The sequence below is a fragment of the Gorilla gorilla genome, chromosome 2, assembly GCF_029281585.2.
Source record: "Gorilla gorilla gorilla isolate KB3781 chromosome 2, NHGRI_mGorGor1-v2.1_pri, whole genome shotgun sequence".
Taxonomy (NCBI): Eukaryota; Metazoa; Chordata; class Mammalia; order Primates; family Hominidae; genus Gorilla; species Gorilla gorilla.
This window is the reverse complement of record NC_086017.1, coordinates 147,747,430-147,774,518: the sequence shown is the minus strand read 5'-3', so window position 1 is coordinate 147,774,518 and position 27,089 is coordinate 147,747,430. Positions and strand designations below refer to the sequence as shown.

At 38.0% G+C, this 27,089-nt stretch overlaps 1 protein-coding gene across 4 annotated transcripts in view; it reads left to right on the top strand.

The window, feature by feature from the left end:
* Positions 1-27,089, top strand: part of STAG1 (STAG1 cohesin complex component) — a 413,034-nt gene that overhangs the window by 160,868 nt on the left and 225,077 nt on the right. For 3 of the 4 annotated variants that reach the window (XM_055382952.2, XM_055382953.2, XM_055382954.2), the window contains one exon: positions 24,615-24,711. The exons of the other annotated variant lie outside the window; for it this stretch is intronic. In XM_055382952.2, coding sequence (XP_055238927.2) covers positions 24,615-24,711 — 97 coding nt within the window. The remainder of the gene's footprint in view (positions 1-24,614; positions 24,712-27,089) is intronic. 4 annotated transcript variants of the gene reach the window in all.

Genomic DNA, 27,089 nt, shown 5'->3' with positions numbered 1-27,089 from the left:
TCCCTCCCTCCTTCCTTCCTTCCTTCCTTCCCTCCCTCCTTCCCTCCTTCTTTCTTTCCTGCCTTCCTGCCTTCCCGCCTTCCCACCTTCCCGCCTTCCCTCCTCCCTCCTCCCTTCCTCCCTTCCTCCGTCCCTCCCTCCCTTCTTTTTTTTTTTTTTTGAAAAAAGACTCTGTCCACAAACTGCCAGTGTTTATTCTGCAGGTCACTCATTAAAGCTATTAGTAATATTTTATTATGTAAAAATGTTTGTACATATTTTGTCTTTGATAATTTTGCAGCAACTTTCTTAATATAACAAATCTAATGAAATATAATAAAATATGGGGAAAGCATAAAGTGAAAGATGGAGTTTGAATTTCAGTCAGATTATGCAAAACAAAAAACAAAAAACAAAACAAAACACCCAACCAAAACCAATACAGCTTTTCTGGGGGGTCCTGGTGAGAGGTTGCACATCATCAGATAAAATAAATGGAACTTCACAGATAACTAATTGGATAAATGAAATATTTACATCCATCAGTGAACTGTCAAAGCAGGGCACATGTTTTAGAACTGATTAATTAATTTGATCCTCAGAAATTTTCAGATTTTATAACCCATAGTGTCTCCACAATTGTATTTTTATAAAGCTATCATCATTGAACCCCTTTAGAGATTCAGCTGAATTACCTTTATACTCCTTCATTTTTATACTCTACAGTTAGAGCTCATCATCTTGTACATGTCTTAGACCAATATTTGGAACTGGTCCAGGATATTTTACAATAAGTCCTGGTCATATGAGTAACTTTTAGGTTATTCGAGCATAAAAGTAGGAAAGTGCTAAATATAAGCTGCATTTCTCCCAGTCTTTTAGTTTTTTTTTTTCTTTTTTTTTTTTGAGACAGAGTCTTGTTCTGTCGCCCAGGCTGGAGTGCAGTGGCCCGATCTCAGCTCACTGCAACCTCTCCCTCCTGGGTTCATGTGATTCTCCTGCCTCAGCCTCCCGAGTAGCTGGGATTACAGGCGCACACCACTACGCCTGGTTAATTTTTTGTGTGTGTATTTTTTTTAGTGGAGACGGGGTTTCACTATGTTGGCCAGACTGGTCTCGAACTCCTGACCTCATGATCCGCCCACCTCGGCCTCCCAAAGTGCTGAGATTACAGGCGTGAGCCACCGTGCCCAGCCAGTCTTTTAGTTTTTAGTCATGAAGTGTTTGAATTGTCTTCTGTTTCTCAGAGATACATGTATTTTTATTTTATTTATTTAGAGACGGAGTCTCACTCTGTCACCCAGGCTGGAGTGCAATAGCATGATCTTGGCTGACTGCAACTTCCATCTCCTGGGTTCAAGTGATTCTCCTGCCTCAGCTTTCCTAGTAGATGGGATTATAGGTGTGTGCCACCAGGCCTGGCTATTTTTTGTATTTTTATTTATTATGTATTTTTATTTTTATTTTTTGAGATGGAATCTCGCTCTGTCACCCAGGCCGGAGTGCAGTGGCTCGATCTCGGTTCACTGCAACTTCCGCCTCCCGGATTCAGGCGATCCTCCTGCCTCAGCCTCCCGAGTAGCTGGGATTACTGACGTGTGCCACCATGCCCAGCTAATTTTTGTATTTTTAGTAGAGACAGCGTTTCACTATGTTGGCTAGGTTGGTCTTGAACTCCTGAGCTCAAGTGATTGACCCACCTTGGCCTCCCAAAGTGCTGGGAGTACAGGCGTGAGCCACCGCATTTGGCTTTTTTTTTTTTTTTTTGGCTTCCTCTGTTGCCCAGGCTGGAGTGCAGTGGCATGATCTTGGCTCACTGCAACCTCCGCCTCCTGGGTTTAAGTGATTCTGCTGCCTGGCCTATTTTTTGTTTTTTGTTGGTTTGGTTTTTTGAGACAGCGTCTCGCTCTGTCACCCAGGCTGGAGTGCAGTGGCACAATCTCGGCTCACGGCAACCTCTGCCTCCGAGTTCAGTCGATTCTCCTGCATCAGCCTCCCAAGTAGCTGGGATTACAGGCATATGCCACCACACCTTGCTAATTTTTTTTTTTTTGTTTTTAGTAGAGACTGGGTTTCACCATGTTGGTCAGGCTGGTCTCGAACTCCTGACCTCAGGTCATCTGCCCGCTTTGGCCTCCCAAACTGCTAGGATTACAGGCGTGTGCCACTGCGCCCGGCCTTGATTGGCTTTTTTAAATTAAAATAGGCCAGGTGCAGTGGCTCATGCCTGTAATCCCAACACTTAGGGAGGCCGAGACAGGCGGATCACCTGAGGTTAAGAGTTCCAGACCAGTCTGACCATTGTGGTGAAACCCCATGTCTATTAAAAGTACAAGGCTGGGCGTGGTGGCTCATACCTGTAATCCCAACACTTTGGGAGACCAAGGCGGGTAGATCACAGGGTCAGGAGTTCAAGATTAGCATGGCCAACATAGTGAAACCCCTTTTCTACTAAAAATACAAAAGTTACCCGGTTGTGGTGACACGTGCCTGTAGTCCGAGCTACTTGGGAGGCTGAAGCAGGAGAATTGCTTGAACCTGGAAGCGGAGGTTGCAGTAAGCTGAGATTGTGCCATTGCACTCCAGCCTGGGTGACAGAGCGAGACTCCCATCTCAAAAAACCAACCAAACAAAAAAACAGAAAATAGGCTGGGCAGCAGAATCACTTGAACCCGGGAGGCGGAGTTTGTGGTGAGTTGAGATGGCGCCACTGCACTCCAGCCTGGGCAACAGAGGGAGACAAAAAAAAAATAAAGCCAAATGCAGTGGCTCACGCCTGTAATCCCAGCATTTTGGGAGGCCAAGGCAGGTGGATCACTTGAGGTCAGGAGTTCAAGACCAACCTAGCCAACATGGTGAAACCCTGTTTCTACTAAAAATACAAAAATTAGCCAGCATGGTGGCATGCATCGGTAATCCTGGCTACTTGGAAGCCTGAGGCAGGAGGATTGCCTGAATCTGGGAGGCGGAAGTTGCAATAAGCCGAGATCGAGGCAACCATTGCACTACAGCCTGAGCATCAAGAGGGAAACTCCATCTCAAAACAAAAACAAAAACAAAAGCCCAAAAACAACAACAAAAAAACCCAAAAAACCAGTCAAATATAGCAGTGGTGGGTGGCGGGTTGTATACCAACTTTAATGACACTAATGTTAATAAGTTCTGATAACCCACTACCATCAGACCAGCCATGTGTATATTTGTATATATCTACTGATTGATTACCCTCCCCAGTAGATAATGAGCAAATGAAGAGCGAATTCATGTTTTGCTATTTGTTGAACAATGTGTTAAGAATGTTTTTATGAGGGAAAGATGTTAGCATAAAAAGTATTTGACAAATTTCTAAATTTTCCTTGGACTTGATTAATCTTTACTCTTACTTTGACCTAATATTGTGTTAAGTGTAGGCTATTTTTTTTTGTTTTTTTTTTTTTGAGATAAACTTTTGCTCTTGTTGCCCAGGCTGGAGTGTAATGGCGCCATCTTGGCTCACTGCAACCTCCGCCCCCCGGGTTCAAGCTATTCTCCTGCCTCAGCCTTGCGAGGAGCAGGGATTACAGGGACCCGCCTGGCTTATTTTTGGCTGGCTAATTTTTGTGTTTTTGGTAGAGATAGGGTTTCACCACGTTGGCCAAGCTGGTCTCTAACTCCTGACCTCAGGTGATCTACCCACCTTGGCCTCCCAAAGTGCTGGGATTACAGACATGAGCCACCATGCCTGGCCTGGCTAATTTTTCTTTTTAAGCAATTTAGTTCTGTTTTCCCTTTATTTTCCTAGGATGAAAAGTAATACATAGAATATATAGAATGTATTGGGTCAAAAGCTATAAATTGCTTTTTTTTTTTTGAGATGGAGTTTCATTCTTGTTACCCAGGCTAGAGTGCAAATGGTGTGATCTCGGCTCCCTGCAACCTCCACCTTCCAGGTTCAAGCGATTCTCCTGCCTCAGCCTCCCGAGTAGCTGGGATTACAGATGCCTACCACCATGCCCAGCTAATTTTTGTATTTCTAGTTGAGACAGGGTTTCACCATGATTGCCAGACTAGTCTCATACTCCTGACCTCAAGTGATCCACCTGCCTCGGCCTGCCAAAGTGTTGGAATTACAGGTGTGAGCCATCAGGTCCGGCCTCAAATTGCTTTTTTCATTTCATAGCTGTTTGAAAATCCTCAGATGATAGATTAATATTTGCTTAAGAGTGAAGTTGTTTTTTTTTTTTTTAACATAATTAGAAAGTCTCTGAAATTAACTTTGGGTGTTTTAACCTGTCTTAAATGAGTCTAGCAGCTTCATGTATAGGTCACATGCTGTTAAAAAATATACTTTAAATCAGTAGCTTATCATGATAGACAATTTCTCATTTATGTAACCATCCAATGCCAGAGTTAGTGGTAGCTATCTTTTCTTCATAGGATGATTCAGGAATCTAAGCCCCTCCATTTTCTGGCTCTTCTTACCCCTAGAGCCTTCATGTTGTTTGCATTCACTTGGTTGGAAGGGGAGAGAGAAAGAGAAGCAGTGTCTACTTCTTAGAAGCCTTTGGCCCCTCTATTTACATTCCATTGATGGGAACTTACCACATACTCAGGTGAGCTAAGTAATGTATTTCATAGCTGGATGCTTGCTTCCCCATGTTAGTGCATACAGATTAGTCACACTGCAATTATTTTTAGGTAATTAGAAGGCATGCGGTAAATATTTTGCTTTTAATTTCTCCAAAACACAATAGATTATAAAAGCTGCTGAGTAGTGCCAAGATAAGAGCATTCACTGCCTTCAGGTTACTTAGAGCTAGATCCTTGAAGGAAGTTAGAAACTTTAAATAGGAATTTTCTTAGCCTCTGTTCAGTTACACCTAAAGGTACCTACTGTTACTTGTGAGCTTAGCTTTTAGCAAATATATTGATGTTATTATTTTTCTGTACTTGCTGATTTCAAACACGTGGTTTTAAATTAACATGGGTGTTTTAGATAATATTAAGTCCCTTCATGATTTCCCCTAAATCATTTTCCAAAGGCTTTATCCCTATATATATAGAATTTTATACAGATTATCTAGGGCAGATCAAGTAAGTAAAGAGATGGCTGTAGTGTTTGTGATTATGATATGTGTGTGTGTGTATATGTATACACACACATAAAGGATTATACATTTACTGGTTTTATTTAATGTTTAGGAAAAATGGACTTTATGTATTTACATACTTCATTTATATTATTGTTTATAGATGTTTAAATATGTGAAATATGGTGGGCTTTCTATTAGTTTAATTTTCAAAGAGGGAACCTAACTTACTTTAATGCTTCTAGCCAAATTGTCTTGCATGTACCCTCAGTAAAAATTGAAATACAGAAAACATTGCATGAATAAAGCTATATCCAGGTATAAATTGAGATTTCTTAAAAATTCTTTCTCAGTAAATTTGGTTTGAATATGCTTGTGCAGTTTCTCATTGTACACTGACTTGAATCATGTATGAAGCAGAATCCTTGCAAAAAGCTAATTCACAATTTGTTTCCAAACTACTAAAGAAAACTGAATGTATGTTGATAGAATTTCTCACTATTTGCTAGGTTTTAGTCTTAGCTTTTGAGATAGGAAGACAAAAGAGATTTGTTTACTTCCAGTGAGGACCTTTGATCTCAGTACAGGATTTCTTAATCTGGAGTCAGTGCTAGGATTCTTGGAGGACATGAACACAGATGGAAAAAGTGGTAAAAAGGAAAAAATTGGAATTGATTAATTTAATTTTATTATTATTATTATTATTATTTTTGAGTCTCACTCTGTCACCCAGGCTGGAGTGCAGTGGTGCCATCTCAGCTCACTGCATTCAAGTAATTCTCCTGTGTCAACCTCCTTAGTGGCTGAGATTACAGGCCACCATGCCCAGATAATTTTTGTGTTGTTTTGTTTGTTTTGAGATGGAGTCTCGCTATGTCGCCCAGGCTGTAGTGCAGTGGCGTGATCTCGGCTCACTGCAACCTCCGCCTCCCGGATTCCAACGATTCTGCTGCCTCAGCCTCCCCAGTAGCTGAGATTACAGGTGAACACCACCATACCTGGCTAATTTTTGTAATTTTAGCAGAGACAGGGTTTTACCATCTTGGCCAGGCTGGTCTGAAACTCCTGACCTCATGTGATCTGCCCATCTTGGCCTCCCAAATTGCTGGGATTATAGGTGTGAGCCAGTGCTCCCAGCCTGGAATTGATTTAAAAGACGTAAGTGAGAAAACTGATCTAGGACAGGTAAAATAATTGTTGAAGGCATTGAAGATGAAATTTATAGCTGTTCCAGTTCATATAATTATTTGATATTTTTCCTAAGGCTTCGTAACCCAGATATTAGTAATCTAAATTTACTCTTCAGCAAAAAGAACAAGAATGTGAGTTATGATTCATTCCAGGAACTCCTTTCAGTAGTTGTTGTTCATTGAGTGTCCTGAGTTACTTGAAACAAGACAGAGTATTATAATCTGGCATGTATAGTCTTAGAAAATGTTTATAGATGTCATGCTGTTTGCAGCGTTAATGGGCTGGGATATGAATGTCTCCTAACTGGATGCAGAGAGGACCTGAAAAAACATACTTAAGAAAGTTAAAAGCCCCATATCCCATATTAAAACTTCATCCTTCACCTGTCACTCAGAGGCTTGCCTTGGTATGTTCCTTGCTAGCTTCTCCTCAGACCTACAGAAGTAGAAATTGTGGATTGAAAGATATTGGATGTGTCTTCAATAAGAATATCAAAATACCTCAGCATTATGGCTCAAATTAGGATAGAGAACACTGAACCAAGAAACAAAGCTTCAGTGACTGGGCATGGAAGGAGGGGTGGCTTATGAGGCTGATCTATCACAAGGTGGAGGAGTGGTGGTAGGAATCCTGGCAGGGGTCCTAAAGGCTGTTCAATCTTTTGAATGCTGATAGAAACAGGATGGCTTGCATGTGACAGTTAATAGCTAGGAGACAGCAGTTATCATAAAGTACCTAAAAAGTAAGTACTGTAATATTCCAAGGTTACTGGGATAATAGCCCAGTTTCAGATAAGGGCCAAGGAGGTTTTGTGAACTGGTTGAATGTATAGAGGAATTTTACTGTGTGAACTACTAGTTTATTGTTTTCAGTCCAGATATTTTTAGTGGAAATAATCTTGAAGGAAGATCAGTGGAAGAATAAGGAGAAAGAAACCAAGAGCAGTTTGGTATTTTAGAATACCAGGACAGGAGAGCATTGTGCTTTTAACGATTGTTGGTGATACAGATTACATGGTCATTTAAAAAGTTTTATTGGCTTAGGTGTTTAGAATAAATTGGCTTTAAAATTGAAGAGTTGTATAGGCTCTCCAGCTGGTGTTTTGTTTTGTTTTGTTTTGTTTGGCTTTGAGTGACATGTAGCTGATCCCCAGTTATTTTACAGTGGGGAAAATACTATGAGGAGACAAAGATAGAAAGTTGTCATTATTTAACTGGGATGGTCTTGGGCAAGTCACTAAACATCTTCCCTCCCCTAGTTTCCTTGTAATTGATTTTCTGTGTAATTAGGTTTTTTTTTTTTTTTTTAAATCTCCTTGAGAGACAGTGTCTCATTCTATTGCTCAGGCTGGAGTGCCATGGCACGATCTTGGCTCACTGCAACCTTTGCCTCCTGGGTTTAAGCAATTGTTGTGCCTCAGCCTCCCAAGTAGCTGGGATTACAGGTGTGCACCATCACAGCTGGCTAATTTTTGTATTTTTAGTAGAGACAGGGTTTCACCACGTTGGCCAGGCTGGTGTCGAACTCCTGACCTTAGGTGATCCACCCACCTTGGCCTCCCAGAGTGCTAGGATTACAGGCATGAGCTACTGCACCGGCCCTTATTAGGCTTCATGTGAGAATCAAGTGAGGCTGATTTATGTCAGTATATTGTTCTACAAATTATTTTAATTACACTTGGCTTCATGATAACATTAGAAAAATTCATGATAAATTCAGCCCAGTTTCAGTGGACTTAATGTGGTTCTGATTTTGAGGATTTTTTTTTTTTGTATTTATATATATTGTATTGAGTTCTAGAATACATCATGTTAAAATTTAACTTAAAACTAGAAAAAAGTTAGAATGAGAAGGATTCTGAGTGGTCCTGTTTTGAGTCAGGCAATACCTTCTTAAGCATATACAATATCCCTTACCCTGAATTAATTTTTTTATTTAATCTTCTTTTAAATTGTGTATTAAATGAATTGCCTGAGAGCCTACTGCTTTTAATAAGGTGCTAAGGTTAATGAAAATAATTCATTTCAATATTGACTTATTTGATACCATTATATTTTGTAATAAAGAAATAATGCAGCTATAGAGAAGAAGCATAGCAGTTCAGAATGGGTCTAAAAATTCTGACACTAGTCTATGCACAAAGAGAAAAATAAAGACAGGTAATGAATTTCTCTTCTTAACCTTTTTTTGTTTCTTTTCTTTACTATTGTGGCAACCCTTTGCTCATCTCTCAAGTTATTTGTGGAGATTTGCTGGTTCATGAAATAACATCTTGGAATTGCTAATTTATTTTTTATTTTATTTATTTATTTTTTTGAGATGGATTCTGACTCTGTTGCCTAGGCTGGAGTACAGTGGCTTGATCTCTGCTCACTGCAACCTCCGTCTCCTGGGTTCAAGTGAGTCCCCTGCCCCAGCCTCCCAAGTAACTGGGACTACAGGCACGCACCACCACACCTGGCTAATTTTTGTAGTTTTAGTAGAGATGGCGTTTCGCCACATTGGCCAGGCTGGTCTCGAACTCCTGACCTCAGATGATCCACCCACCTCAGCCTCTCCAAGTGCTGGGATTACAGGCGTGAGCCACCGTGCCCAGCCTGGAATTGCTAATTTATATGATCCAAACTTAAAGCCTGGCATTATACCATTAGCAACTAGCAAAGGATTTTTTCCTTCCTTTTTCCATTATCAGCTCTTGCTAATGGATCTCTGAGAAACAGGTGGTTAATGTTAACTGCTACTTCAAAAGCATCTGTTACATGTGAAACAAACTCCCTCAGCTCTCCTTAAAACTGTGGTGAGCCTCTTCTAGTCGTGTTTATTACCTGAACTTCTCTCATTGCAGGTATTGGCTATGTACCTTTGATACATTTGTGTTTCTTTGTTAACCCCCCACCCCCACCTTTTCAACCCCCACACAAAAAACAAAGCAGGATTAAATGTTTTCCTATAGCAGGAACTATGGTAAGCACTTTTTGTATCCACTTAGCACCTTCCACTGTAAAATGTATATAGTCAGCACTTAGTGATTTACTAAGATGATTTAACAAATTATTTCCTTTTAGATGTATAATTTTTAAAATGTTTATTACTTTTTTATTTAACTCATATATACTCTTGTTAGAAATTTAGAAGAAAACTTTAAAAGGAAGAGAAGAAAGTATCACACATAGTCATAATTTTTAAGATTTTGGTTCCTGGTGTTTTGTTTGGTGTTTGGTCTAGGCTTATGTTAAAGTTATATTTGTTTTATAAAAGTTGAATGATTAATTTTTTCCACTGTTGATATTCCTTGAATATATGTGAATTTTTAATACATGGTATTCCATAATTTCCATTTTTTCATTTCCATTTTGATTATGTTATAATTTTTCATTATCCTAAGTAGAAGTAAACATTTAGAAAATCTTGATGCCCATATAATTTTTCGTGTGATTCATTTAACTAGGGCTGCTGGGTCCAAAAATATTAATATTTTTAAGGTTTTGTATAAATGTTACCAAATAGCTCTCTCTTCCTACCAGCATTGTAAATACTTATTTTGCAAACCTCTGGCAACACTGAGGGTCATCATTTAAATACGTTATTTGTCATTTGAAAGATTAAAATGGTCTATTTGCGTTTCTTTGATAAAAAGACAGGTGGTTTTTTTTCTGAAATACTTATTTGTGTTTCCTTTAAAAATCTTTTTAAAATAACTTATGTATGTAATGCAACAGCAAAATATTAGGGATTGTTTTTGAACTTGCTGAATGATTTAGTAGAACCTACATGTAAGTGGCAAGAAAATTCTGAAAATGAAGAGTAATGAAGGACTTGCTCTACCGATTTGTAGATTGTATCATAAAACTTCAGAAAATAGTAATGTAAATTAGCGTGGCTCAACAGCTGGCAGATGGATCACTTGAACAGAAATAGACCTAAGTGTATCAATAACGTAACTAAGTTAAAAATTATGTTCTTGTCTGGGCTTGGTGGCACACACCTATAATCTCAGCACTTTGGGAGGCTGAGGTAGGAGGATTGCTTGAGCCCAGGAGTTCACTAGCTTGGACAACATAATGAGACCTCATCTCTACAAAAAAATTTTTGTTCTCCTGATACTTTCTTTCTCTTATAATTGTGACTGACAGTTGATTAACAACTTGAAAAAAAAGAAAAGCACAAGATTTTTACCTCATACCATGTACCAAAGTAGAGTCTAGATGTAGTAAATAATAAAATAATAATTCAATGAGAAAAAAATTTGGTGAAAAACTTAGATTTAAGAATTATACAAGAATAAACGCAAACTCAGAGCAAATGATTTGTTTGCCTACTTTGTATATTCAGCCTTTTACCATGTAATAGCCACCTTTTTACTGTTTAGTGCTTCTAATCTTAAATACTAACTTGATGTTAATATTGTCACCACAGATTTTCTGTTTTTTTATTTACCTAGCATTTATTGATTCGTATCTTTATTTTCTTCTTTTTTATTTTTATCTAAGTAATACATGTACATGACTTAAACAAATCAAATGAGCCGGGTGCGGTGGCTCATGCCTGTAATCCCAGCACTTTGGGAGGCCAAGGCAGGCATATCGCAAGGTCAAGAGATCAAGACCATCCTGGCCAACATGATGAAACCTCATCTCTACTAAAAATACAAAAAATTAGCTGTGCGTGGTGGTGCACGCCTGTAGTCCCAGCTACTTGGGAGGCTGAGACAGGAGGATTGCTTGAACCTTGGAGGTGGAGGTTGCAGTGAGCAGAGATCGCACCACTGGACTCCAGCCTGGCGACAGAGTGAGACTCCGTCTCAAAAAAAAAAATTCAGATGGTATTATGACCAAAATAGCAATCCCCTGTTCTGTCCTCTCCACTTCTAACCTGGTGGAATGTTTTCATTTCTTTTAGCTTTTTTCTCCTCTGGCATTTACATAATTATTTACTGATATTTTATACGTGTACACTGACAGCATTGTACTAATTGTTTACGATGAACGGGGAGTACATCTAAAGCCTTAGTAAAACATATGCAAAGTAGAATGTAGGAGTTGCCCCTCCAACCCTGTCAAATTCAGAGGCTGGTGGACACCTCAATAAAGTATCAGGGCAGTCAGTGGTCTGGAACATGTTACCAGAATGTGATGTTTTGTGGAATAAAATGACACATTGGAGAATCCCATGTAGAAAGTAACTGTGGGCAGCTTCTTGGCCCTGAGGTTTGTCTCTAGCCATTAGCCAGCAGGACATCAAGGGCTTCAGTTATACAACCACAAGGAAATCAACCTAAGTGAGCTTAGAAATCGCTTCTTCCCAGTTGAGCATCCAGATTAGAATGCAGCACAGTAAGTGCCTTGATTGCAGCCTAATGAGACCCTAAGTAGAGGATTCAACTGAGCTGTGTTCAGATTACTGAATCCACAGAAATTGTGAGATAATAGATAACCAATACAACTACCTTATTGGCAGAGACAGGAGAACTAGCATAGTGCTAAAGCATTCATACTTAGTTGAGTACAAAGGTATACTTCTGTCATTTCAGGTAACAACTTGCTTTGAGTGGTTCTTGTTAATTGGAGAAAAAGGAGTTAGTGAGGTCAGTAGCTGCATATCAAGTTCCAGGGGCTGCCACTACAGTTAATGTAACCACCTAGTTAAGTTTATTATAGTCCATAGTCATTCTTCAAGATCCTTCCAACTTCAGCATAGGCCAAACTAGTGAGTTAAATGAAGATGTAATAGATTTTACCACCCTTGCTTCTTTCAAGTCTTTGATTAAACTCTGCAATTTCCCAGGGATGTAGTGTTTACTTCTAGTTTATTATCTTGGTAGGGAGAGGAAGTTCCACGAACTTCCTTTTAGCCATATTTAACCTTAATGACCTTTATCGTGTAGGTTAGAAAGCTGATAATGGGGTTTCTGCCAGTTGCCAAGTATGTCTTTTCCAGTTACACATTCTGGAAGTGGGGAAATAACGACAGGGTGGGTCAGTGGTGGTCCCACTCTTAGACAGACATGAGTTACAACTCCATCATCTATTACCTGACCACTGTAAGCCCCTGATTTAACTGGTGGACTGCAATGGCATTTTGAATCCCCAGGAATTAATGTCAGTTCAGAGACAGTGTATATTAATACACGAAAGGTCTGGATATTTCCTTTCAACAATGCACAGTATCTCTAATTAATGGCTGCAGGTCCCTTTGGGAAAGGATTAAAAGATTTATTGTATGTACTTGGAATAGTTGTACAGGGATCTGGTTTCCTCTTCAGTCAAGGGGCTCTGGGTCTGTGAACTGACACAGGTCTGGAGACTGGTGAGAGGCCATAACTCTCCACAAGTTAGATTTCTGCCTACCAGGCCTAAAGTTTTTTCTTCTCCATAAATCAAACAGTATTCTTGTGGGCTGCCCACCTATATTGTTCCTAGGGGTACTGGTAATGTTATCTACTGCCCAAGATCTCTGCAGGCCAAGACATTGTGAATACCAGTGTGTCCCTACTGCCCTTTATAGACAATTTGCTCTCTTGGTCTTTGATGGTTAAGTGTGGCCACTTGGGCTGTGTTACCTTGGGATCCCATCATCTCCATAGAAATCTCTTAATGACCACATTCCCCATAGTCATATCTGGCTTACAAAAAAGAGTAAGCTTACAGAACTTTAAAAGCACATAGATATAGTTACTCCCTTCACTATTGTAGTTTTCATTGCCTCTGGGCCCTCTTGTGGAGCATAGTTGAGGAATGGGGCTGCATGTGTATAGTTCTCACATGGTAAGTCTAGTCCTGCATTCCTAACTCCCTAATCTGTCAAGGCCAGGGAGGCTCTGGTATCTCAGCTGTTAAATCCAGCCTTCAGTGCACCAACCAGATAAACTGTTGTAGTCACTTTCAGCAACAGGAACTAATGTATGAAGTCTGGAATCTCTAGTAAGCGTGCCTGATACCAATGAATTTGGCGTGTTATGGTTTTATACCACCTCCTTTGGTAAAATACATTTAGAATCTACTATCATACATGTTCCTCAGATTTCTGTTGAGTATATAAGCTATTTTCTTCTGGGTTATAGTGTGTATTTGTGTTCTTGGAGCATGGTGAGATTTGACCCTAGTCATGGATCTAGTGGCATCAGGGGCTGGTTTTGGTAAGTCTTCAGGAGAATGAGCATCCCCCTTCAAGGCATCTGTCCATGTAAAGTTATCAGAGGGCTTTCAAGCTTAAGAAGGCTAGTATTCTCAAACCTTGGAAAGCAAGCTACTTCCACTGGTATGGGAGGCTCAGAATTACTTGGAGGATGGGGGAGAGCTATTCAAAATTGTTAGTTTGATCTGGGACCAACCAGATTTCTCTGTTCCAAGTTTTTGGATCCCATTCTTTGCCAGTTAAGATCCTTACTTCCAGATGAGAAACTTGGTGAGACTGAATTAAACTGTTATTGCCTCTGATACAATTAGATTTTATTGGCTTGATTTTCAACAAAATCAGCCCCTCACCTATAAGAAATGAGACATTCTAGGATTCTTCATGGAAGTTCTCTGGTTCTCAAATTACGATTTAAGCTGAGCATTAATTGACTTGAGCTTTTTGTTTTATCTCTGTGAATACTCAGGTGTACTTAAAAGGATCTTTCTTAACCCTGCTGCCTTTACAGCCATAATTATTGCCATAATTCCTAAATTCAGCAGCCATGTAAGCTTTCAAGGCATGTGCTTGAATTCGTACTTTATCACAATCAGCCACCAGCAATAGCTTGATTAATTTTCCCAAGTTACTATATGCCATCGATTACTAGCATCCCATTTCCTTGGCAAGGAGCTAAGCTCTATCTTTAATCCAAGGATATGACTCAAATCCCCAGGTCTCTTCTTTTCTGATTTATCCCGTGGAACCAGTTTTTTATCAATCTGGGTTTAATCAAGAGCCAGATTGTCGATAAAATTTATTATAAGTATATACTAAGCTATGATAGAGGAATAACTATAAAAATGTAAAGGTAACTCTAGAGGATATCCTAGGGATTAAGGAGATTTCTCAAGAAAAGATAGAGTTGGAAAGGGAGAGGTCCCCTTTTCCCAGTTGGAGTTCAGACCTTATCTGATAAGTTGGGTTGCTGCCCATTAGAATGTAGAGAAGTTCACTGCAAGTTCTTGCCTTGGCCAGAGCTGGTTAGCAGTTGCTGGGTAGCAGGAAACAACACTCTGAGGAGTAGTTGTGTTGAATATGGTAGACAGTTTTATAGGGAGAGACAGGGTACTGCTCCCAGTATGTGACCTGGAGCATGCCAGTATCCATGTTGGAAGGGCTGCATCAAGAAAGTAATTACCAGTCCCAGGCTTGGGCACAAGGTCAACAAAAGGCTGCATACTCTTGGTGTGAGGCTGACCACTACTGGATTTTCTCAAATACACTCACCAATGATGAACCATGCAGCAAGAGCAAAAAAAGCAAAACTCAACATACCAGAACTAGGAAGAGGAGACCGCTTCCTCCTGCAGTATTGTTTCAGAGCTCTGTACTGATAAAACTTAACATCCTTCTTAATGTAAAGAAGAAATACTTATACAGTCTCGACCATTATTCTAGAACAGGTACTGAAGGTTAAATTTGGGGCCAAGAGGCAATACATTGATAATTGATACAGAGGTTTTCCGCTTGTGTCTAGTTTTTTAGCTAATTGCTTAAGAGATAAGACATTGAAAGCGGATTGGATGCTTGGTGTGTAGGGATAGAGTTGGTCCATTATGTCTGACTTGTTTTATTGTTGGTTCTAGTATTTACAAAGATTTTTACTTTTTTCTTTGAATTCATGAATTTTACCTAGCTGGGCTTAGATGTGTGTCATTTTTCCATTAATTCTGGCTACCACTAGATTTAAATCTTTTATTGATTAGGTGGATTTTCCTCTTAAAAATAATCCGTTTACTTGCCTTTCTTTTCTTTGTTCTTTTTCCTTTTCTTCTTTTGAAATGGGGTCTCTGTTGCCCAGTCCTGAGTGCAATGGCACGATCTCAGCTCAACACAACCTCCTCATCCTGGGCTCATCCCGTGCTTAAATGATCCTCCCATGTCAGCCTCCCAAGTAGCTGGGACTACAGGCATGCACCACCATGCCTGACTAATTTTTGTGTTTTTTGTTCGAGGCCAGCCTAGGCAACATGGAGAAACCTCATCTGTATAAAAAAACACACAAAACCCATAGCCAGGCATGGGTGGTGCGCACTTGTGATCCCAGCTACTCGGGAAGCTGAGGTGGGGGGATTGCTTGAGCCTAGGAGATCGAGGCTGCAGTGAGCTCTGATCGCACCACTGCATTCCAGCTTGGGTGACAGTGAGACCCTGTCTCAAAAAAAAAAAAAAAAAAAAGGGAAGTTTTGCTAAAATTCCTCTGATGAGAACTTCTGCAAGATAAATATAGTAACTATAAAGAGAGCTTACAAACTGGAAGGAAATATTATTAATATAAAAACTTGACATGAAGAGAATTGATATTTAAGATATTCCTTTTTGTGCTATGTTTATTTAGAAATCACTGTTACAGCACTAAACTTTTAACCTGGTTGGGTACCAGGTTAAACTGAAAAGTATGTACACTTGTTGAAAATAATTTTCTATTTCAAAAGCAGAATAATACAAAACAAAAAAACACAAAACATTGGTATCAAGTGAAGTATGAAAAATATACTTGTCATGGGGCATTGTATATTTATTTTTCTAAAAAGTGATATTGAAGTGATACTGAAAGCTGTAATTCTGTTCCTAAGATAAAATGAAAATATGGCTTATCACATGAAGGGCTATACCATTTAGCCAAACTTAACAAATTTCTATGAGTTTAGGTAGTAATATAATTACATAAAAGGCCAATGATTAGATCTCATTGGGCTGAAACTGCAGTTAGTTAATACGGAACTAAGAATAAAAGAAATAGCATCGTGTCTGTAGCATCAGTTTGTCTCCACAGCCCCTGAAGAGTTACATTTAAAAAATGTAAAACAATAAAAACAAAAAAACAAGCTTTGGAGAGTTCTGAAAATCAGTAATGTTTTAGCTTATACCTGAAGATAAAATAACAGTCGAACCTCATGGAGTAATAAAAAAATTTCTATCTAACTACATAGTATTTATATATGCATTCACAGAAAATGTGTGTGATATTGCTAAAAGCCATGTTGAAAAGGAGTACCTAAACATTTATTATACAGTGATTCTCAGTTTGGAAGTGGGAAGGTCTTTCATTCAAAATTCCTTATTAAGTTCTTGAATTTACAAAGTAATGTAATTTATATTATCCTTCCCGTCTGCTTGTCTTTCTCCAAAGCAAACGAATCTACTCTTAAGCAGCAATATAGAATACTAATTCTCTGTGCCCTTGTCTGCTTAACCAAGGTCCTACTAAATGGCTTACTGAGAAAAGTATACTTACCTAACAGAATTTGAAGAATGTGGACTCTGTACTATGTAGATATCTAGATTGAATTGATTTATCTTTTAGGTTTACCTTACAGGGAGCTTAGGCAGATTTAAAACTCATTTTAAAACCACCATATTGACTGCTCTTTTCCATATATTTATATTTCCTCTTTGTAGCCTTGATGTTTTTTTATTCTTCTCAATTTAAAAAATGTTATTTTTTAACTACCTCATATTCCTTATGGAACAAGACAGAATATTAATTTTTATACTGCCTTCTAGTACAATATGATAAAATCATAATTATAGCAAATGTCATCATTTTTGTCATATGAATGTAATCTATGATTCAGATGCTGCTTGTTATAGCTTTCTCATTGAGGATCTATGGCTCAGGTCTCGAGGTTTTCTTTGTATCCAAGTCTTAAACTGGAATGAATTGAGGACATTCAAGCCTATTAGTGTCACAAGTTGAATTTTTCCATACCTTTTCCCATGCTTATGTGTATGTGTGTGTGAGAGAGAAAAAGAGATTTATTTATTTAAAAAATAGAATCATACTCATTTCTCTGTGCATTTGATGTCAGAAACAACTGTTTCTATCATTAGTGCTAACATAGATTCAGCTCATTTGTATTACTAGTTACATTTCATTCTACTGTATGGATATACTATCATTTAGTGAAACGTTCCTTTATAGACATTTAAATTGTTTCATGGGGTTTTTAAAATAGTAAATAGTAGTATAATACCTACATCCATGCAAATAAATATTTTCTCTAAGTGGGAGGAAGACAGCATATAAATATTAGTAGGCAGAGGGGCAGTTTTTGGCAGAGGTGACTTGCTATCTACCAAAAGTTATTTTTCCTTTTTCATAGTGAAGAACGTTCAAGGAGGCCGCTGGCAAACAGAGACTCCATTTCTCTACTTCCATTGCATTCATATATGGCTAGCTAACAAGTTCTTGCCTGTGAAGTATTAATATTAGCTGAAATGATATGCACAACTTCCAAACATGACTTACAAAAATTTCCCATGAAATGCTATCTTATTACTGATATTCATGGTTGACCTTGGAAGCTGCTTGTTAAGGATACAAGATCCTATGTCACCTTAGGTCCCAGAATGATTGTGTGTCTGTAATCTGTGATTCACATGTTCTAAAGCTATAGCCTTCTCTTTGGGTCTGTGGCTGTGTTATCAGAAATAGACTTTGTGTTAATTTTCTGTTGGAATTATATTGCATACTTTTCCTTATCCTCCAGATAGAGACAATCCACATTGGAATATTCTGTTTATTAAGGTAGAAGCCACTTTGGTAGGCCAAGGTGGGAGGATTTCTTGAGCCCAGATGTTCGAGACCAGCCTAGGCAAAATGGTGAAATCCCGTCTCTACCAAAAATAGAAAAATTAACCAGGCAGAGAGGCATATGCCTCTGTTCCCAGCTAATTGAGAGGCTGAGGTGGAAGGATAGCTTGAGCCTGGGAGATTTAGGCTACAATGAGCCATGGTCATGCCACTGGACCCTAGCCTGGGTGAAAGAGTGAGACCCTGTCTCAGAGAAAAAAGAAAAACCCACTACCAAAAAGGTAGATTCTTTTAGGTCATTGATTTAAACCCTTCTTTATATAAACTGTAACTTAGCTATAAATTATAAATATTTAAAGCTCTAAATTTTCTTGTAAACACTACTGTAGGTGGATTCTACAGTTTTTGAGGTGTTTTTATTCAGTTTTTTAAAATTTTCTCATTACCAAACATTTGGGGACATTTTAGGTATATTTTTGTTACTGATTTTTAAATCAGATTTAAACAGATTTTTAAATTTGTTATTGCAAGAGAGCTTGCTCTGTATTATTTCAGTGTTTAAAAACTTACAGAGGTTTGATTTATGATTTATTTTGGTGAATATTCTTATTTGTACTTGAAAAGAATGTGTATTCTGTAATTGTTGGTGTTAAGTTTTATGCATTAGTTAGATCACATTATTAGTAATTTTATCCCTATCTTCTATACACTCATTAATTTTTTTGTTTGCTTCTTCTATCAGTTACCAAAAGATGTGTGTTAAAAATTTCAGCCATGGCTATGAATTTGCCTCTTTTAGTTCAATCTTTGCTTTATGTATTTTGAGACTCCTGTTATTTGGTGTTGAAATTTAATGTTGTTATAGCTTCCTAATGAATTTACTGTTTTATTATTATAAAATATTTCTCTTTATGTTTGGTAGCATTCCTTGTCTTGATTTCTACTTTGACATGAATATAACCACAACATGTTTCTTACGGTTAATGTTTGCATGGTGTGTGTATATGTATATATGTGTGTGTATGTATGTGCATATACACACATACACACACCATGTAAACATAAACCATAAGAAACCTGTTATTGTTATAGTTACATCAAAGTAGAAATCAAGACAAGGATGTGCGTGCGTGCGCGCGCGTGTGTGTGTGTGTATACACACACATATAGATCCTTTATTGTGGCCTATCTGCTCTTATATTAAAAGTGTGTCTCTTGTAAATATTATGTGGTTGGGTTTTTTTTTTTTTTTGGGACAGAGTTTCGCTCATGTCACCCAGGCTGGAGTGCAGCGGCGCCATCTCGGCTCACTGCAACCTCCACCTCCTGGGTTCAACCAATTCTCCTGCCTCAGCCTCCCAAGTAGCTGGGACTATAGGCGCGTGCCACCACGCCCAGCTAATTTTTGGTATTTTTAGTAGAATGGAATTTCACCGTGTTAGCCAGGATGGTCTCGATCTCCTGCCCTGTTGATCCGCCTGCCTCGGCTCCCAGAGTGCTGAGATTACAGGTGTGAGCCACCGCACCCAGCGTCTCGCTCTGGCGCCCAGGCTGGAGTGCAGTGGCGCGATCTCCGCTCACTGCAAGCTCCGCCTCCCAGGTTCTCGCCATTCTCCTGCCTCAGCCTCCTGAGTAGCTGGGACTACAGGCACCCACCACCACGCCCGGCTAATTTATTGTATTTTAATAGAGATGGGGTTTCACCATGTTAGCCAGGATGTTCTCCATCTCCTGACCTCGTGATCCGCCCACTTCGGCCTCCCAAAGTGCTGGGATTACAGACATGAGCCACCATGCCCGGCCAGTTGGGTCTTTTTATCCAGCTTGGACAATCTGTGTTTCATGAGGTTGGTTTTTTTTTATTTTTTGTTTTAGTTTTTTAGTCTCAAAATATTTTATTTGCCTTTATTTGAAATATTTTTTTTGGCCAGTTAAAAAATTCAGAATGGACTTCTTCATCTTTCTTCAGGACATTAAATATGTTACTGTATTATCCATGGGCTTGCATTGTTTTTGATGGGAAGTGTGTCATTATTCTATCCTTTGCTTCCCTATATGTGTACCCTTTGGTTGCTTGAATTTTCTCTTTGAAAATTTTCAGCACAATTTGATTATATGCCATATGTGATTTCTAAAACAAATTCTTAACTTAGTCATGGTCCCCTGCATTTATGACAGGCTGCATTATCCACCCACCTATGCCCATACTTGGCAATGCTTCTAACAGTTGCCATTCTCTGCCAACTCAAGAAAGGCTCATACATGACTCCTTGAAGTTTAATTCTTTTTTTTTTTTTTAAATCCTTTTCTTTTTTAAAGATAAGGTCTTGCTCTGTCACCCAGGCTGGAATGCAGTTGAAGATCACAGTTCATTGCAACCTTAAACTCCTGGACTCAAGTGACCCTCCCACCTCAGACTACTGAATAGCTGGGATTATAGGCATGTGCCACTGTGCCCAACTAATTATTTTAAAATGTTTTGTAGAGTGAGGGTATCACTGTGTTGCCTAGGCTGCTCTCGAACTCCTGGCCTCAAGTGGTCCTTCTGCATTGGCCTCCAAAGCTCTGAGATTACAAGTGTGAGCCATTGCGCCTGGCCTGGAGTTTAGTTCTTTAAATTAATTTATCTTCATATCTTTATGAAAGCTTATAAAAGGTACAACTTTGTTTACTTCTGGATGAATAACCAATATATCAGGGTCAGTATCATTTATTGTATAAATAATTTTCCCCTCTAAAATTGAAACGTCTCCTTTGTCATAGTGGAAGTTATATATATCTGGATCTATTTCTTCTGCATTTATTTTTTCCCTTAATGCAAAGGGCTATTATTTATTTTTATTTCTGTACTTTGTTCTCTTACTTGCTTACTTTTTTTTTTTTTTTTTTTGAGACAGTCTTGCTCTGTCACCCAGGCTGCAGTGCAGTGGCACGCTCACAGCTCACTGCAGCTTCATCCTCAGCCTCCACCTCCTGGGCTTAAGTGATCTCTCACCTCAGCCTCCCAAGTAGCTGGGACCACAGGTGTGCACCACCACACCTGACTAATTTGTAGATTTTTGGTAGAGGCGGGTTTTGCTACATTGCCCAGGCTGGTCTCAAACTCCTGAGCTCAGGAGATCTGCCTGCCTCGGCCTATGAAAGTGCTGGGTTTACAGGAATGGGCCACAATGCCTGGCCTTGTTTACTATTTTACTATTTCTGATTGTTTTTCAGTTCCTTCGTAGTATGTTTTAATGTTTATTTTATTGTATTTATTCATTTTATTTTTATTTATTTAATTGAAACAGTCTCGCTCTGTTTCCTAGGCTGGAGTGCAGTGGCACCATCTTGGCTCACTGCAACCTCTGCCTCCCAGGTTCAAGTGATTCTTGTGCCTCAGCCTCCTAAGTAACTGGGATTACAGGCATGTGCCACCACGCCTGGCTCTTTTTTGTTTTTTCTTTTTCTTTTCTTTTCTTTTCTTTCTTTCTTTCTTTTTTTTTTTTTTTTTTTTTTTGGTATTTTTAGCATAGTTAGGGTTTCACCATGTTGGCCAGGCTGGTCTGGAACTCCTGACCTCAAGTGAGCCACCCATCTCGGCCTCCCAGTGTTGGGATTACAGGCGTGAGCCACCGTGCCCAGCCTTATTTATTCATTTTAGAGACAGGGTTTCACTCTGTTGCCCAGGCTAGAGAGAGTGTTAGCATGGTAATAGTTCACTGTAGCCTCAAACTCCTGGGCTCAAGTGATCCTCCTGCCTCAGCTTTCCAAGTGGCTGGGACTGTGGTCACGTGCCACCATTCCTCACTAATTTTTTTTGTTTTGTTTTTTGTAGAGATGAGGGTCTCTGTATGTTGCCCAGGCTGGTCTTGAACTCCTGGCCTCAAGTCATCCTCCTGCCTTGGCCTCCCAGGAGTTGTTGGAATTACAGGTGCAAGTCAGTGTGCCTGGCCCCAAGTTTTTGTTTGTATTTTGACAGGGTCTCGCCCTGTCACTCAGACTGGTGTGCAGTGGTGCGATCTTTGCTCACTGCAGCCTTGACCTTACAGGCTCTAGTGATCCTCTGATCTCAGCCTCCCAAGTAGCTGGGACTACAGGCATGCACCACCACTCTAGCTAATTTTTGTAATTTTTGTAGAGACAGGGTTTCGTCATGCTGCTCAGGCTTGTCTCAAACTCCTGTGCTCAAGTCGTCTACCCACCTTGGTCTCCCAAAGTGCTGAGATTTCAGGTGTGCGCCACCATGCTCAGACCAAAGTGTTAATATTTCTGATGCAGGTTCCTGTGCACCAGTCTTAGAATGTTTTCAGCTCTTCATATGTAACTGGTGGGAATATAAATTGGTACAATTACTTTGGGAATTAAAATTCTACTCAGACTGCCTTTATATTACTGGACCCCTGTAAAAGTGAGGAAGTGACTTCTTCAGTTTTATGCCACACTTTGTTACCTAGGTTGCAAAGCATTTCTGCTTCAGTCCTGAGTCTAAAAGTTGCTCTTGATCTGCTCTATTCACTTCTAGTTTTCACCATCATCCTGAGCTTGCAGAGCCTGACACATTATTCAGCAGAAGTGAACCTTGCCCAGATATCATGGTATTCTTTTCTTCTTGACCCTCTCTTACCACCATAATCTTCTTTCTAGTTTTCTCTTTACTTTAAAAACAAAACCCCCCAGACACTAATGTGATGAGACAGTGAAACATTATTATGTATAGGAAGTCTTCTCTTTCACTTGGAGGAAGGGAAAGTGGTTCTCCCCAATGGAAGGTCATTGAAGAAGGGATATGCTCAATCAGAATGGGCTAAATTAAAATAACTGACAATACCTAGTCTTGGGTGAGGATGTAGAGCACCTGAAAATCTCACATCTTGCTGGATGTCATACATTGCTGGTGGAAGTGTGATTTATTACAACTTGTTTTGAGAAATTGTTTGGCATTATCTACTAAGCCTTGATGTGTGTGTGTAATGTGTGTTAACAAATCTGCTCTTGGGTCTGTAATACAGAAAAGAATGTTTACATTCATCAAAATGTGTGTACATAACAGTTTTATTTGTGATAGCCCTAAACTGCAAAGAGTACTCATATTCCTCAACAGTAAAATGGGTGATAGATTGTGGTATATTCATACAATGAAATAATATTCAGCAATGCAAAAAAGGCATTACTAATACACATAACAATGCTGGTGAATCTTACCAATACAACTTTGCTTGAAAGAAATAAAAAAAGATGATACCATTTATATGAGTTTCAATATGATGTCAAACTAATTCATGGTAATATGCATCAGTATAATAATTACCCTTTGTGCTAGGGATGGTTACTGATTGGAAAGCTACATAAGGGAGCCTGTTTTAGTTGTGGAAATGTTTTATATCTTCATCTTGGTTGTGGTTACACAGGTGTATGTATTTATAAAAATTAAGGAATAACAGGATTAATGCATTTTACTGTATATAAATATACCTTAGTACACAAAATTTTATTTTTTTAAAATTTACATTTTTATACATTTCCTCTGATCCCTACCTCTGCCCAAGAAAATCTCAAACAATTCTGCCCACTGGAATGCAAACTGGAATTACATTAAATTTGCCTTGTAAGTTGGCAAGACTCAGACTTTATTGATACAACACTAAATCTTTTTTTTAAATTCAGGATATGATACTTGTTGAAGTCTTTTTTTTATATCCTGTAAGTTTTAATAATTTTCCTTATTAAAAATTCTCTTAGATTTATTCTTAGGTATTTTTCGTTGTGAACAAGCTACTAATCCATTTATATTTTCTAGTTATTGCACTATTAAGTTATTTTGTATATTTATCTTGTCAGCTACCTTGTCAAATTTTCCTATTATTAATCTCTTGAATCACTTTAATAGAGACTCCTGGGTTTTCTTATCAACTGTAGGAAAGGAGAATTGTCTTTACTAAATTTTTACTAACTTTTGCAGTAACTAAAGACTTCAACCCTGGGTTGAATGGTTAGAGGGGCATCCTTGCCTTGTTCTCTAATTAGTTGAAATATCTTAAGTATTTCAACAACAAATATATTTTAGTCTTTTTATCCTTTAAGTAGATTTTATTGAACCCTAATTTTCCTAGAAAGTTTTTTTTTTTTTTTTTTTTGGATTGGCTACAGAATTTTATCAGATACGTTTTTGAGATCTGATTTGATATATAATTGTTTTATTTTTCTTTTTCACTTTGTTGATAAATTCAGTTATTTGATTTCTTAATATTAAGCCATTCTTGCTTGAAAAAATGCCTCTTATTATTTGCATTCTTTTTATGCACTACTGGTGGATTATGCTTTCTCATAACTCAGAAAGTTTGTATCTGTGTAAAAGTGAAGTTAATTTTTATCATTTTCTTAATATGGTTTGAATATTATCTATACTTGCTTAATAATTATTGGACTTAATGGGATTGGTAAGGTCCGGTTTGTTTTGGATTCTATTGTAAACAAATCTTTGAAACCTAGTAAGTCACTTTTTATTGGCCTTTAAAAATAAGGGAGTCTCTACTTTTATTAGGCTACAGAGAAATAATTTCAGGTAAGTAATTTTCTCGTTCAGATAGAAACACACACAAACACACAAACTTTTTTGAAAATTTATTTGCTATAATATCAAATTTTTTTGAAGTTTTCATTTTTATATTTTTTTTCCACAGTCCGTGGTGGATGACTGGATTGAATCATATAAACAAGACAGGGACATCGCACTTCTGGATTTAATCAACTTTTTTATCCAGTGTTCAGGATGTCGAGGTACAGAATGTTGAAATAAATGATGTACATTGAGCCTGTCAGTCCAGCAGTGTGACTTTTACTTCACCTGCCACTAGTCATATATAATTTACCCTAAAATTAAAGATTATCTTCTAATCTTTTTCTGATAGAGAATATTATTGGTAAGTTATATAAGGATATTCCATTTTTGTTCTTGTTCACTTTTCTCCTATAAAGTAACACATTTATATAGTTTTTGAAATTTTGGGAGGAAATCTGAAATTCGTTCAGTAGTTTCATGAATTGATTTTTTAGATCATAGGCTTTTATAATTTTTACTCATATTATTTGTATGTATGCTCCATATTAGGAAGTGTGCTAGTTGCTAGCATTCATTCTTTTATATCCCTGCCAGTATTTCGTACTCATTTTATAGTTAAGTTTAAATACTTTTCTTAAAGTAACACAAGTAGCAGAATCAGGTGTCTTAAGTTTACAATTGTAAGACAGTTTGTTAAAGTGTAATTTTATTTTTATCATTTTAGGAGATAACTGCTAGATCTTTTTCTTCTGTAGATAAATCTTAACGGGTTAATTTGTATTACATGGGGGGAAGTGAGTTGTTAAATCACCATTCTCTGCTTGTGAATACAGAAGAATAGTAATCTTTTATTGAGATAACTGACCAAATTGATTTCTTGAAGGCTTGTTTATTTATGTACAAGTTACCACTTACCATATTGACATGAGTAGTTTATCAAATATTTACAGAGCACCAACCTTATACGAGATACTCCACCAGGGTATACAGAAGTTATCAAGGCAGTCTGCCGTTAGAAGTGTTAAAGTATGTGTAATTTTTAAAGGCATCTTCATTGTGAGTAACAAAGAGGGAAATACATTAATAGTTCAGCAAAGGGCTTGGTGCCATGATAAGTATGATAAAACTGGTTACTATTTAATGACTGTTTAGTATGTGGCAAGCTGTGTGCTTTACATACATTAGCTCATTTAATCTTTGTTAACAGTCCCATCAGGCAGATCTGATCTTTATCTTGTAGATTGCAAACTGAGATGAAAGGGTTTAGGTAAATTTATTCCAGATCATACAGTTAGCAAGTGTGAAACTCAAGATTGAGAGTCAAGCTGTGTTACCTGGAGTGTGTGTCCCCAGCCACAAGACACTGTGGGAATAACAAGAAAGCAAGGGATGCTGATGCAGCCCAGGCTGTGTGTGTCTGTATATATGTGTGAATGTGGGGAGGTTGTAAAAAAAGTATATCCTACAAAAAGCAAACTCTGATGTGAGATTAAAGATGAGTAAAAGGAAGTTAGAAGGATGAGAAAGGCAAAAGGTAACATATTATGCGAAAAGACCTTAAGACAAGAAAGCATGGTTCAGTCCGGGACATAGAGGATTCTGTGGCTGAATCGTAGAGCATGGAGATGAGTGAGGATTGGCAAGAGATTAGACTATTTGAAAGTAAGAGAGTTTGCTAATTTTACAGCCTTAAAGTAGGTGAGGCAAGCACTGATGATGTGCTTTATATAAATTTTCTCATATAGTCCTATTAATCAACAGACCTGTTGAATTGGGTTTTAATTTGAAAGCAGTTAGTAGTGTTTACAATTTTTCCTTTTGAAATTTATTTTCATGGTTCAAAATAAAAAAGTTTAAAAGTTGTGTAATAAGAAGTCTTTGCCTTTCTGTCTTCCCATCCATCTACACATAGTTAACTGCTCTTAACTAGTTTGTTGAACTTAACTGTCTGTCCATCTATCTAATTTTCATACCTGTAGGGTAGGAATGTATATTCTTTCCTTCTCCACCTCACCTGTCGTACACAAAAGATAATAGTGTATAGAGACCTTTCTCCTTCATTTTTAAAAACACAGGCTCATTGCATTCCTTTGTGTATATGTACAATAATTTATTTAACTAGACTTCTATTAAAAGACCAGTGTGTTATTTGTAGTCTTTTGCTGTTACAGAGAGTACTGTAATGAGTAATTTTATGTATACCTTATTTGGTCTTTATAAAGAATGTCTGTAGGTAAATGCATTTGTTATTATATTAGATACTGCCAAATCGTCAGCTATAGGAATTGTACTCTTCTATACTCTCATCAGTGATATATTAAAATGTCTTTTTTTTCTTAGCCTTTTCAACAAAGTGTATTAAGATTTTGGATTAGTCTTCAGAATGATTTGAAGATAATATTTCAGTTGATTTTTAAAAGTGCTTTGAAGTTCACGTAATATACAAGTAAGCATTTTAAAGTGTACCAATTCAGTAGCATTTAGGGCATTCGTAAATGTGCAGCTGCCTTACTTTGGGTTGCTGTAACAATACCATAGACTGGGTGGCTTACAAATAATAGAAATTTATTTCTCACAAGTCTGGAGGCTGGAAGTC